The sequence below is a fragment of the Bactrocera tryoni genome, chromosome 3, assembly GCF_016617805.1.
Source record: "Bactrocera tryoni isolate S06 chromosome 3, CSIRO_BtryS06_freeze2, whole genome shotgun sequence".
In the NCBI taxonomy this organism is placed as follows: Eukaryota; Metazoa; Arthropoda; class Insecta; order Diptera; family Tephritidae; genus Bactrocera; species Bactrocera tryoni.
The window spans coordinates 6,247,951-6,260,353 of record NC_052501.1 but is presented as its reverse complement, the minus strand read 5'-3'; the positions used below and the strand labels follow the sequence as shown (position 1 = coordinate 6,260,353).

Below are 12,403 nucleotides of genomic sequence, written 5' to 3'. Positions count from 1 at the left end.
CAAACAATGTATGTTTGAATGTGTGGCCAATAAAGCAAGTTTCTTACGTCATTATTAAGCACGGGTAAGCGTATCTTATCTGCAGTATATGCCCCAAAGCTTTTATCGCAGCGGAGAATCAATTGGTCTGGAAGAGTGATTGGGAACAATGTACATACTTATATAAATGAGTGTACGTGATTATTCAGTCAGTTAATGCCGCAATAACGCTTAAGAGCAGTGGGTGTACCCAAGCAGCCAGCAAAGTAAGCAGACTTACGCGTATTTTGTCTTCGTTAGGACTTTACAGTGATATTAAATATTATAATAATTAAAATAACCAAATCAAAGCAATGACATCGAAATTGATCTTATATGGCACGAAAAAGAGCACACCGACACGTACCGTCTTGCTCACGCTTAAAGCACTCGACTTAGACTTTGAATTTCGTGAGGTGAACATCTTTGCCAAAGAACAAATGCAGCCGGAATTTGTAGAGAAGAATCCCCAGCACACAGTACCCACGCTTGAGGATGGTGCACACATACTTGTGGACTCGCATGCCATTGCCGGTTATCTGGTACGCAAGTATGGCAAGGATGACACACTCTATCCAGCTGATTTCTATGCGCGCGCCGTAGTGGATCATCGTCTATACTACGAAGCAGCCACATTGTTTGCCACTTGCATGAAGCAAATCACCGGTCCACTCTTTCAACAGAACATCACCGATATACCAAAAGAAAAGTTCGAGCAAATACGAAATGCTTACACTTTGCTGGAAATATTTCTTACTAAAAGCACATATATGGCTGGTGAGCATTTGACCATCGCCGATTTCAGCATTGTTTCGACGGTCAGCGTATTAAGTGCCACATTTGTAGCTGTCGACAGTAACAAGTGGCCGAAGTTGGCGGAGTGGCTGAAGCGTATGGAGGCGCTTCCTTACTATGCGGAAATCTCGGACGCTGCTTTGAAGGAATACGCGGAACTGGTGCACAACAAATTGCCGAAGCAATATGAAAAATTGTGGAAGAAGGCATATAAAGAAATCAAAAGCAGTAGACAGTGAGTGAGCGCGAGTGGTTTCAATTTGAGCGTCGTTCTGGCGATACGTCGACAGTACAAATTTGTTTTGTATTCATTTGTTGTTTATTGCTTGTTGCAAAATGTTTATTTATAAGCGAATGTTTATACTGTTTGAATAAAAATAAATTGTGCAGTTTGTCATAAGAAATATTTAAGTTATATTTACACAATCTCCTCTCTGCTACTAAAATATAATTTAATAATGATATAGGAATACATACATACATACATATGTATGTTTTCGCTAAAGATTGAGTAAAAGTTTACAGAAAGCTCGCTTCAAGCAGCTGGCGGATATTTATGAAAAGCTTTCTCTCGTCAAAAACACGCCTGGCGAGAAGCACAATACTCTCTACGCGCTTATTTTTTCGCTGGTATCAGTATACCACTTAATATAACCATGTTCAAAGAATAATAAAACAACAATAGATTCGTTGCGGCAGCTGTTATTTCGCTTTATTTCGACTTTTTTCTTCTTAAAGTTCAAATTGGATAATATATTGTTTGTTTTGCATAATCCTCTTCAGTAACAGTTGGACATTCGTGTTTTCTGCAAATGTTTCGATTTGCACTGGCCATTTTTCTGCGATATTTATCACAAAGTTTAACGCTAATTTGGCAAAAATTTCACAAAAATGTCCCGAGCCGGTATGCGGACATATTTCAAGTATTTAGAAATAGATCACAAAGGGAAGTGTAGTGGCAGCAGTTTATGATTTATTTTCATTTATTTATTACATTTTATTGCTAGTTTTTGTTTGTAGACACATTATTTGCGCTATGCCAACCACTGCTTTCCAATTTTCATACTCATCAAAAGCATTTAGTTATTAACGAATTTAAACTATTTAGTAAAATGTGTTTTTTGTTAAATATTTTGTTTTTGTTTGTTTATTCATTTTAAATTAAGAAATAAAGTCGTAGTATTCAGAGTTTTGTATTGAAATAAATTTGCTAAAAAATTACTGAGCGTTGAAGGTCGAGTTTAAGAAAATTAGTTTGAATGGTAATTATCTAAAATTGTTTCTTTGTTTTCTTTCACACAATGTAATGTTGCATTATCGAGAGAGAATAAATATAGAACTGGAGTACATTACAATAAGTGTATTAAGTTTACTTTCAAAATTATCATTCATTTCGTCGCAATTGTCCCCAGTTTATGAAGTCTGATCTTTTGTCGCTTTTATGTTTGCTTAATTTGTTCATGTTTTATAAATATTTTTTATAATTCTAATTCTCATTTTTATTTTTTTTTTGTTGAAACTAGCGTGCATGTGTTTATCTTTGCCTTCATGCAGCATTCTTTTTTAAATTTTAATTTGGAGTGTTAATTTTCAGAATGTGCTAACGAACGATTCAACGCATTATTCATTTCGAAAGTTTTTTGTTTTAATTATTTTTTTTTTTTTTGATTTTTGTTACTTTGTTATCTATCAGTTTAATATGTTAATAATTTGTGTTTAAATATATTTTGTTTTTATTTATTGCGTTAATGGATTTGCTAAATTCAGTCATCGTCATCCTCAGATTCGGCCTCTTGCAACCAAGTCAGCCAGTTGTTAACTTGGAATAATGCAGTTCCCTTGCCAGGGTATTTGTCTGAAATTTCCTCCTTCCATAAAATAAATGTCTCCTCTTCGATTACTTCGGCTTCATAGAGATATTTGAACCAGCGGCAAAGCATACCTAAACGTTGAGAGAAAAATTAGTAAGTGAATATTTTATTACGAATAAAAACGATTGGGCTGAGTGTAAAAATTCAGCTTGATTACATTAATTAATAACTAATTTTATTCAAGCACTCACCTTTGGGGAAATTTTCGTTATAGCAAAACACTTGTAGTGCATAAATAGCAATCAATTGCAGTTCGTTGCTGCCACCCAGGAATGTTTGCAGAATTTGGCAATATTTGAGCAGCAACGATTCCTCTTTCTCAATGGTGGCACGATCTGGATGTTTTTTGGTGTCGGTACCTTCTGCTAGAGTTGTCTCCTAAAAAAGCAACAAAAATAATAGTTAATAATAATTCACATTAAATAACAGTTAGATTTTAGTACTCACTTGTGTTATATATTTTACTATAACTGTCATGAGGGCGTTAATAAAACCGACATCTTTATAGAATTTGGAATCTACATTGACTTTGATCCATTTATAGAATGCTGCGGGATTTGGATCGCTTGTGAGTTGCTTATACATCTCTGCCTGTACTTTTAGTAATGGATAGAGGAAAGCCAAGTTGCGATCGTCCAATATTTCGCCTAAACGCGTCTTATTGCGATCCACTTCCGGTAGGCTGTTCATTAAGTCGATTTTACTTTCACGGAATTTCTCAGCCAGCGGTTCCTTGCCAATGGACTTGTGCAGTTGCTGCAGCACGAGCAGAAATAGCGGATAATGTTGACCGTTGTCTGTGTAGTTGGCAATATCGGTCAATTTGAGTAGACCAGCATCGCCAACGGCGCGGCTCAACAGGCCAGCAACATGTGTGGCAATGCGCGGATTTAAAGCTTCACGTTCGTTCATTTTGTTAATAACTTGCTTGAAAACTTCCAATATGATATTGGGCTTGATATTGCATTGCTTACGTAAGGCTTGCATGAATATGATTACACGATTCAAATACTTGTCTTCGGCTTTTTCCAGCACATCCATTATGATATTAATGCAGACATCCTTCATACATTTCTCAGGCACTTTGAGATCCAAAAATCCATCTACTAGATTAGTAAATTGCTTGCCTTGGATGCTGTCGCTGGCATTCGAACTAGCAACGCCGCTATCATTGTGATCTCCTTCTTGATCGTTAGCTGGGGAGTCAGTGATAGTTGTATCCTCATCGTCATCGGAATCGTAGAAGAAATTGTCTTTAACATAAATTGTGGTTTTCTTCAACACTTCTTCTTTATTGAAAGCTTTATCTTTCTTCTGTTTATTCGCACCGACGCCAGCAATCTTCTCCACGGAACCTTGTTTGGTGACCAACTGTTGTGGATCTACCGGTGTGGAGCTACGTTTTTTATAAGCAGTATCCGACATATTGGGGTAATCTGTATTATTGTCGGTAGGTTTTACTTTTTCACTGTTAGCATTATTCGCTGCGCCGAAGTTTGGTGAGGAAGAAGTAGCTTTTAGACCTCGCTCTAAAGTTAAGCCCAAGCTGGCGGTTTGAACATGCTTTTCGCTCTCATATTCGGCAGATGGAGTCGACGAGGGGCGTGCGGGGTTTATTAGGTGCGAGGTAGGAGTGCCAAGTAACGGATATTGTGTGTTGGACAGTTGATCCTTGCTGGGAGCACCGCTGCGGCTGGAGCTGTTATTGCCGAAGCCACTGCTACCTGTGGGCGGTGTCGAAATTGGCAACATAGCTGGCAGTTTATGATTTTGTGACGCAGCTTTGAAAAGAAGCGAATTGGCAGCAGGACGCATTTGCAGATTTTCTACAGGATCCTGATTGGTCGACATCAAATTACGTTTGAAGCGTGGTGCAAGTTCTTTGCTGTTCAGCAGCGAGTTTGCACCGCCGTTGCCATAATGTGATGGGCCAGAGGAGTCACCATCTCGCCCCATGTGCCCATTGCGGCCACCTCGTCCGTCCTCACGATTTCCACCGGATCCACCATTTTGGTTATTATGTTTATTATAACGGTTATTGTAATTGTTGCCATCACGTCCACCTTGATTGCGCTCACGTCCATTATAAGGGCGATTGGAGTTATTACCAACAAATCTGTAAAATATAACAAAAAAAAAACAAATTTTATTATTCAACGCAATAGGTAAAATGATTAAACTTACGGTGAAACAATCGGCGAAGCACCAGTTACGCTTAAACTACTAAACATGTCATTAAAGCCTGGTTGCAGATTTATATGGAAACGATTCATCCAGCTATCACCGTCGCGATCATTATTGCGCATATCGCGATTCCTTTGTGCGAACGGTGTACGAATAATTGTATCATCGTCGGTGCGGATCTGCTTAATAGGCACGGGTCCCTCAGTGGTCGCCACTTTACGGGGTATCCAGTTGTTTTCACGCAGCTCGATGACATCCTTCAACATGAAGCGTATCCTAGGCGGATAGTCAGTCGATTTTGATCGGCGTTCCAAGGTATCGAAATATTGATTCATCAGCTCTTTGCCCTGTTCTGAATCCAGGACCTTCCCGCACGTCTTGAGCAGCTGTGCCAAGCACTCCATGTCCTCGCACATTTCCTGCTGTGAGGCTGAACGCTTCTTCTTCTTGTCCAGCAATTCCATGATGCACTGATGTAGGACATTTGTTGACAACATATCCAATTTGTGGAGTTCACCAATGAATTTAACATTACCCAGCATGCGCTGTTTGGCCAGGTGACGCCGCTCTTCTTCATCGGTGTCATTTTCGCCAAGATTTGCTTGTGACTCTGGTCGATGTACTTTGTTAAATTGATTATTGTTGTCACCGTCGGCGTTGTCACGTTTGAGGCGATTATTAAATTTGTCACGACAAACAGCGATTAGCAGCCTTAAAAAGGTACATGAACTGTTGGGGTCTTTTTCAAAAGATGGAGCTTCTTCGGAGAGGCGTTTGCATAATTGTGCATACATAGACGAATATTTCGGCTCATCTAGAGCTTTATCAAAAATCAACAAAATCACACCATTTAAAATGAGAATGGAGTTTAAGTCGAGTTTCAATAATTCATCGCTGAGTTCTTGAAATTTCTCTGGAGTTAATTTATTCAATATACCGCGGACCTAAATGTAGACATTACAGTTTATATAAACAAAAATCTATACACTTAAAAATATTATATTACTTACCTTTCTGAAGACAGCATCGTTCTTTTCGGTCTGACTAAGTCCATGTTGTGGACGCAAAGATGGTGGCACCCAGCGACCTGCAGATGGGGGCGGTGGCGTGGGTGATGGTGAAGGGTGTTGTGTTCCGGCTGTGGCACCAGCTGAGTTGGGTGATATGCCACGTGACGACGATGACGCTGAATTTATCGAAGTTGGTGTTGAAGAGTGTGCACCTGGTACTGAGCCGCTGCCAGAAACATTTCCGCCGCGAATCGGTGGAGTGCGATTGCTATAAGCTCGACCAACATCAGCCGAATTAGAAGCACGGTCGTAACGATCCTCTATTGAAATACCACCCTGTCTTAAGGCAGACGGAATATGACCGTTGCCGTTACCCTGTTCAGAGGGCTTGTATCGCCCGTTGTTGCCCCGTTCAAGACTATTAGAATTGCTGTTGTTTCCGGTATTATAACGTGAACGTGGTGTGTCGTCGTACTCTCGATAGTTGTTGCTACCGTAGTCTTCACGGTGATTTGATCGCGCATTTACATTTCCATCATTGTAGCCAGAACGTGATCCATAGCCTTGCTTATTTGAATAATTACTATTGTAATTGGCATTTGAGGAATTGCCATAAGACCGCTGTTGCCCATTGCTGTTCTCGTAACGGTTGCCCTGCTGCTGGCGATAGCTGTTGCCTCCGCCACCGGTTGAATTTATATTACGATTAGCACTATTGTAGCCGCCATCTGACGAACTTTGATTGTTATAACGTCTGTTGTTGCTTCCGTCGGCGTTGTATGAGCCGCGTCCGCCGTTACCTTCGTTACCTATGATAGCACGTCCGATACCAGCACCACTTAGAGTGCCGTTACCGCTTGTACCAACTGATTTGGGGCCCTGTCCCAAAGTGTCACTATTCTTGTTATAGTAACGCGACGACGACGAGTCACCCTGGTAAGTTCGTCGAGGTCGTGGGCTTACGTCCGAATCGTATTGACGAATTTTGGCGGAATTCCTGTTATAAGTTGAACTAATATATCCCGAAGAGCTTCCTGCTCCAGCACGCCCTCCAGCAACGATTCCTGAACCAGATGAACCGCTACCGTTACCGGAAATTAGACCACGTTCGTCTGTAGATGTAGGAGAAACACCGATTGTATGGGCAAGGTTTGAGTTATTTTTATAACCACCAACGTTATTCCCTTTTGGGCGATAACTACTACCACCACTATTGGTGTTACCGTTTGTTGGATTGGAACCCTTATCAATCTTGACTAAATTTTTCAAATTGTTAAAAGTATCCGACGCAGTGGTAATCGGCAAAAGATTGGGACTTGTATTTAACAGAGTTTTACCAACCGTTGGTGTGGGCGGGGATTGGCCGCCGCAGCTGACGCTAACGCCGCCGCCTCCTCCTCCTCGGTTACACGAATTGTCGTTAAAACGCTCAGTATCAGTTTGATGAGCCGTTATTGCAAGGTGTAAACCGCTGCCGCCAATACTGGTGTCACCGGTGCTGCTGCCTCCCTCAATGGTGCTTGATTTCACGATCCTGTCCTGCGCTATTGTGCCTGAATAACGGTCGCTGGTTTGATCCCAACGTTGCCTTGGGTCGTCGTAAGGCTGCGAGAAGTGATCACTAAGCGTTGAATGAGGAATGGTGAAAACTTTTTCGTTAACTTGTGGGTAAAGAATTTGAAATTCTGCTTTACAGCTAGCTAACACGACGTTTGCTGACGTAACTGTCTGATGTCGTAGCGCTTCGTTGACAAATCAATAAAGCTCGTCTACTTTTTGAAAAGGAAATATTTTGGTGTATATATATAAATGTATGTATATGCTTAGTTTGCTCAGATGAACTGCTAAGTTTGATAACTGTCTAATCACTGGCTGATTGACCCACTGTGTGACTGGAGATTTAAACGATACACTCAACTCACACGCACACACTCACGGTTGCCGATAACGTAAAATTTGTAACGAATGAAGACGCAAACAAGTTGTAAGTGATTACAAAATTTCACTACTTTAATCGCAGGTATGCGATTTCCACAATTTATAATAATATGATATCTTTACAAGTGTTGTATAATTTAAAACTTTGTTTTCTTGGAAAATTATGTTGTTTTCTTCAAAGTCAATTGCCTTGTATATGAAATTATTCTGCAAGTAAAAGAAAAATATTGGTTAATTATTTTGTATTATATTTATGTGCGTGTATTATGTAAATATATCTGATATATATTTAGATCATTTTAACAACCTTTTCAAATGAGCACTAAGGATTAAAAATGATGGAAGCAAACATTCAAGCGAAAGCGTTAAAATTGTTGCATTTCTTTAATTGAAAAGCAACTTCCTGAAAATGGTTATTCTACACTGTATATTTTTAGCATTTGTTGAATAATTTTTATTTTAACTCTTAGCTAATGAACAGTACACTACGAAGCACAACGATAAACTAGTTGTCCATCAAAATTGTGGTACAAGTTTTTGCATCGTCCGACAAAATTACAACAATAACAAAAAATTCACTCTACTCATTTCACTTTGCACTTTATCTCTATACCTGTTTTCAAACTACTCGATCTTTGTATGTTCGTCTGTCTACCTACACTTCCAGTTCCTGTCGCTTCTAAAGCAGCTGATTTTGCTGCTACTGCTGCGTTTTGGTCGTTTTTCCATCTACCTATGTATGTAGGTTCCAGCATGTTGCGTATAAAAATTTGTTGACGATTCCTGCAGTAAATTCTTTGTAGAATCGTGTCCCTTGAAATAGCACACAAATAAGTGCTGCCACCCAAACCAAATTTTTTTAGATAACAATTACTACCGAGCTGGTGTTACTGAGCAAATATTAATAATATAATATTCCAAATTTTGAGAGTAAATATATGACATACCTAAACAGTTGATCTGCAAATAATGAAAGTAGGAAATTTTTTCCATGATTACTCATTGGTTTCTTAGATTTTGAGTTAATATGTGCCATACAGAATTTTTAAACCTAATACAAGCAAAAGTATAATATAAAGTTGGAAATAGATTTTTAGGATAGCAGGTCATAATTTTCTTCATGAATGTGTATATATAAAACTGTATACGAATTTGTTGAACAAAATTGTAAAGGAATAGTACAGTCCCACAATTTCCAGAACTGTAGCCAACAGAAATTTACAATGCAGTACAGCTCAACAAAGATAAATTGTATGTCAATCTTAAGGCCACTAAAACATCGATCGAAATATAATATACTAGATACATAAGTACGTCTAAGAAAAGACAACACCCTGCAGGTCACCACAAAGAATTTGACAATTATAAAAGTTATTTTATAACGACCCTCAATACCCTCAAATAATTTGTTGACGCTTTAAAATCTTTACAGAGTAAATTATTCGTTATGAACTTTCTTTGTTCATATAGCGAAATCACAAAGAAATTTAACGTCGAAGATGTGTGTGTGTGTGTGTGTGTAAACACTGAAGGAGAACAAAAACCCCCCACAAGGGGTAAGGTAGTCAATAGCATTTATATACATTTAAAAGTTCATAAGTATATGAAAAAAATAGATAGATGCAAGACAAGGCGTACATGCGCGTTTCGAGGGTGATTTTCGTGTTTTCATCGTACTTTAATGGTTGCAAGCTTACATTCTAACTATTAATGTAATTCTCCAACTTTAACTCGTAAGCGTGAACAGCTTATTTACAAAAATATTAATATTAATAGCTTAATTTAAAAAGTAACGTTCAAGCGAGCACTGATCTAACGCTCTTTTTGTATATTTTATATACACTACATGCACATATAGATAATTTCAATACATATATAAATTGATGGTCACTACAGAGCTTTAAATTGATTTCGACCTCAATTCAGACTTGTGCCGTCGCCGTCTCATTTCACTTGAGCTAAGCAACGTTTAATTTTCACTTTGCACTTGCTGCTGCGATATTACCGTTGCCACCGCCGTTTACCGCGACGCTGTCGTCATTTTTACTGCCCCGACGTCTGCTTTCCCCCCACAAAACATTCGTATACATTTTGGAATGTTTGAGCTTTTTCATGCATTAACGGAGTTTGAGGCTTAACGCGAGAAATTGTGACCACATAACGACTTATGACTGTAAAAAACATTTAGTATAAGAGAGGTCAAATATCGAACAATTACGTCGAAATTCAGTTCAATGTATTTTAAAGGAAAACATTTTCAATTAAATATATGCATATGTAAAATATTTGATAAATACAATGGTGCATGCATCATGATACATCTCACAAACAAGATGCTTCTCAGGTAGGTAACAAAGATTAAAAACGGAAAATCCAACAAATGAAGCTAACACAATATATGCACCTATCTATATAAGAGCATGTAGCTCATGTACACATTAAATTATAATAGGGAAAAAGATGAAAAAGTTATACGTGAGTAAGGAAATGTGCATCTACCTAGTGTATGTATACTAGAAATGGAAGATGTGGCGGGGCGCGCGACAAGGCAAAACAACACATCAACGTCGTCGCCATCTTGGTTGCGACGACGTTCGTGTGATTCATTGGCATTGTTTTGCGATCCTAACGCTCTGGTACTGCGACGTCGGCAGCGCTGTTTCAAAAGTCCGAATTTTCTTTACAATAGCGAAAAAATCGTTAAGATAAAAAATTCTTAATCTTAAAAACCCACTAATATAATTCACTGCAGCATAAATTTTTGCAAATAATCGATTTGTATGCAGTTAAAATCACGAATTACAATAGTTTATAAAGAATTTTTATGTATGTATGCAATGCTCGTAGAAACGAATGGAAAACTCATGTCCACAAGTCTGCTAAGTTCGATTTTATTTTCACATTTAGTTTTACGCGTATTAATGATTTAATTTCCACTCACACTAAGAATCCATAAAATTATATATAATTTGTATAATGTAAATGCACTTACCGTTTCTTATAAAAATTTATTTTTCTGCAAACCGATGCACAAAAATTGAAACTCACTAGCCAAGGCAAAGGCAAAAACGAAGAAATTAACTTTTGTCACCGAACCTGATGGCGAAGCAAACGAAACGAACGAGTATACCAGAGTGTCTGCAAGCAATGCAATATTGCTACTATTTTCCAATTCGACAAGTTGCAACGAATGTTACTTTTTGACAAGAAATGTATTTGAATGAGCGACAGACAGAACAAACGATAATTCGGTTAACTGGAAGATTTTGAAAACAAAAATTATTTATGGTTTCGACAATTGAAAACAAAATTTTGATAAATATATTGAAATATTGAAAATAATAAGTAAAGTGTAGAATTTGTATTGCTAATCGGTATTCTCAATAGTAATTGAAATAAGAAATGAAATGCAACAAGTAGCTTGTTTTTATAGATATTGATATTTGTAACTGAATTTTAAGTAATTGTGAAAAACTTTATTTAAATTTGACAATAATTAAGACAATGACTGGTTAGCATACATCGTTCAGTTAATTTCTGGTTAAAAAAGGGTCATACACCGAAAGAAATACTCTCGGTTAAATTAAGCGGAGCTTAATTGGCGGATGGCTGCTAATCTGACATCGGAAAAACGGCCTTAAGTGATTTCTTTTTTAAGATAATGACAGTAAACAAGCAGCACTGTTGTATTCGCTAAATTCCTTTCAGCGATATATTAAAAATGGAAGCGTTCCGAAATGCTTTTCATTCCAGGGTTGCAAGTTGACAAGGGTTAAATAAATTCCATATAATAATAATTTAAATTAATGGAAAGTTATCTGAATGTTGACAAAAAATATCCTTTCAATTATAAATTAAGTATAAATGTAAATAATTTCTTAATTCTTCCAAACATTGCTAAAATAAAGATAATCCAAAATTTTTCAGTGTATTATGTATCGGGAAATGGTAAATGTCTTTATCGATAACACTGTCATGAAGTTGGTGGTTGGCTTTGGCATTTTTATATTTTTATTTTATGGAGAGATGGATGGAAGCAAAGTGTATTCAACAAAGTGAAGTAAGTATATGACAGGTTAATATAAATAAACATATGACTTGTTTACTATTTCATTGTCAAATAAACACAAGTCAATTACTAATTCCTCTTGTTAAATACACTTTGGTTAGAGGATATTGGTGTTTAAGATATGTATGTTTTTTTTATGTTAATGGAGAAGGTGAACTAAACGAGAAACTGAGAAACGTGTGTTTTTCATAGTTCGTTATTTTGAAATCGTTTAATATGGAATTAAAGTTATTTTTACACTATTTAATATAAAATAAATACTTATAAACGAATTAGGGAAGTCTTACAGGAGATAAAAATTAAAAATATAAGTGTTAAATTAATTCATTTCTAAAATTTCTAAGTTCTAAAATTTCCCCAGGATTTTTTTCGATTACAACTATTTGAAAAAAAAATTTCGCGAAATTTTCATGAAAATTTTTTGTAAAAATGTCAGTTTTTTTTCTTCGTCCAAGTGCTAAGTTAAGGTTTTAACTAAAACACCGGAAATGGCGTCGCAATGGCCGAGTTCTAAATAT

General features: G+C 37.2%; 2 protein-coding genes and 1 long non-coding RNA gene across 3 annotated transcripts; 1 reads left to right on the top strand and 2 right to left on the bottom strand.

Annotated features, from left to right (window-relative positions):
• On the top strand, nucleotides 1–1,084 carry LOC120772396 (glutathione S-transferase 1). Its single transcript, XM_040100986.1, has one exon. The coding sequence runs from the start codon at nucleotides 333–335 to the stop codon at nucleotides 1,050–1,052; it is 720 nt and encodes a 239-aa protein (XP_039956920.1). The 5' UTR covers nucleotides 1–332; the 3' UTR covers nucleotides 1,053–1,084.
• Nucleotides 1,085–1,499: 415 nt separating this feature from the next.
• LOC120773040 (eukaryotic translation initiation factor 4 gamma 2) lies at nucleotides 1,500–7,633 on the bottom strand (the record flags this gene model as incomplete). The annotated part of the gene is made up of 5 exons (XM_040101970.1): nucleotides 1,500–2,755; nucleotides 2,876–3,062; nucleotides 3,132–4,800; nucleotides 4,869–5,812; nucleotides 5,879–7,633. Coding segments are annotated over 5 exons (4,734 nt in total), but the record flags the coding sequence as incomplete, so codon positions are not given.
• A 105-nt stretch (nucleotides 7,634–7,738) lies between these two features.
• LOC120772397 lies at nucleotides 7,739–10,956 on the bottom strand. The gene is made up of 2 exons (XR_005705060.1): nucleotides 10,809–10,956; nucleotides 7,739–8,023 (listed from the first exon to the last, which is right to left on the bottom strand). It is a non-coding gene; the product is annotated as an uncharacterized LOC120772397 (long non-coding RNA).
• Between the last annotated feature and the right edge of the window lie 1,447 nt (nucleotides 10,957–12,403).

Excerpts from the sequence above, each read along its gene's own strand:
- LOC120772396 (XM_040100986.1), top strand. The coding sequence starts at position 333 with ATGACATCGAAATTGATCTTATATGGCACGAAAAAGAGCACACCGACA.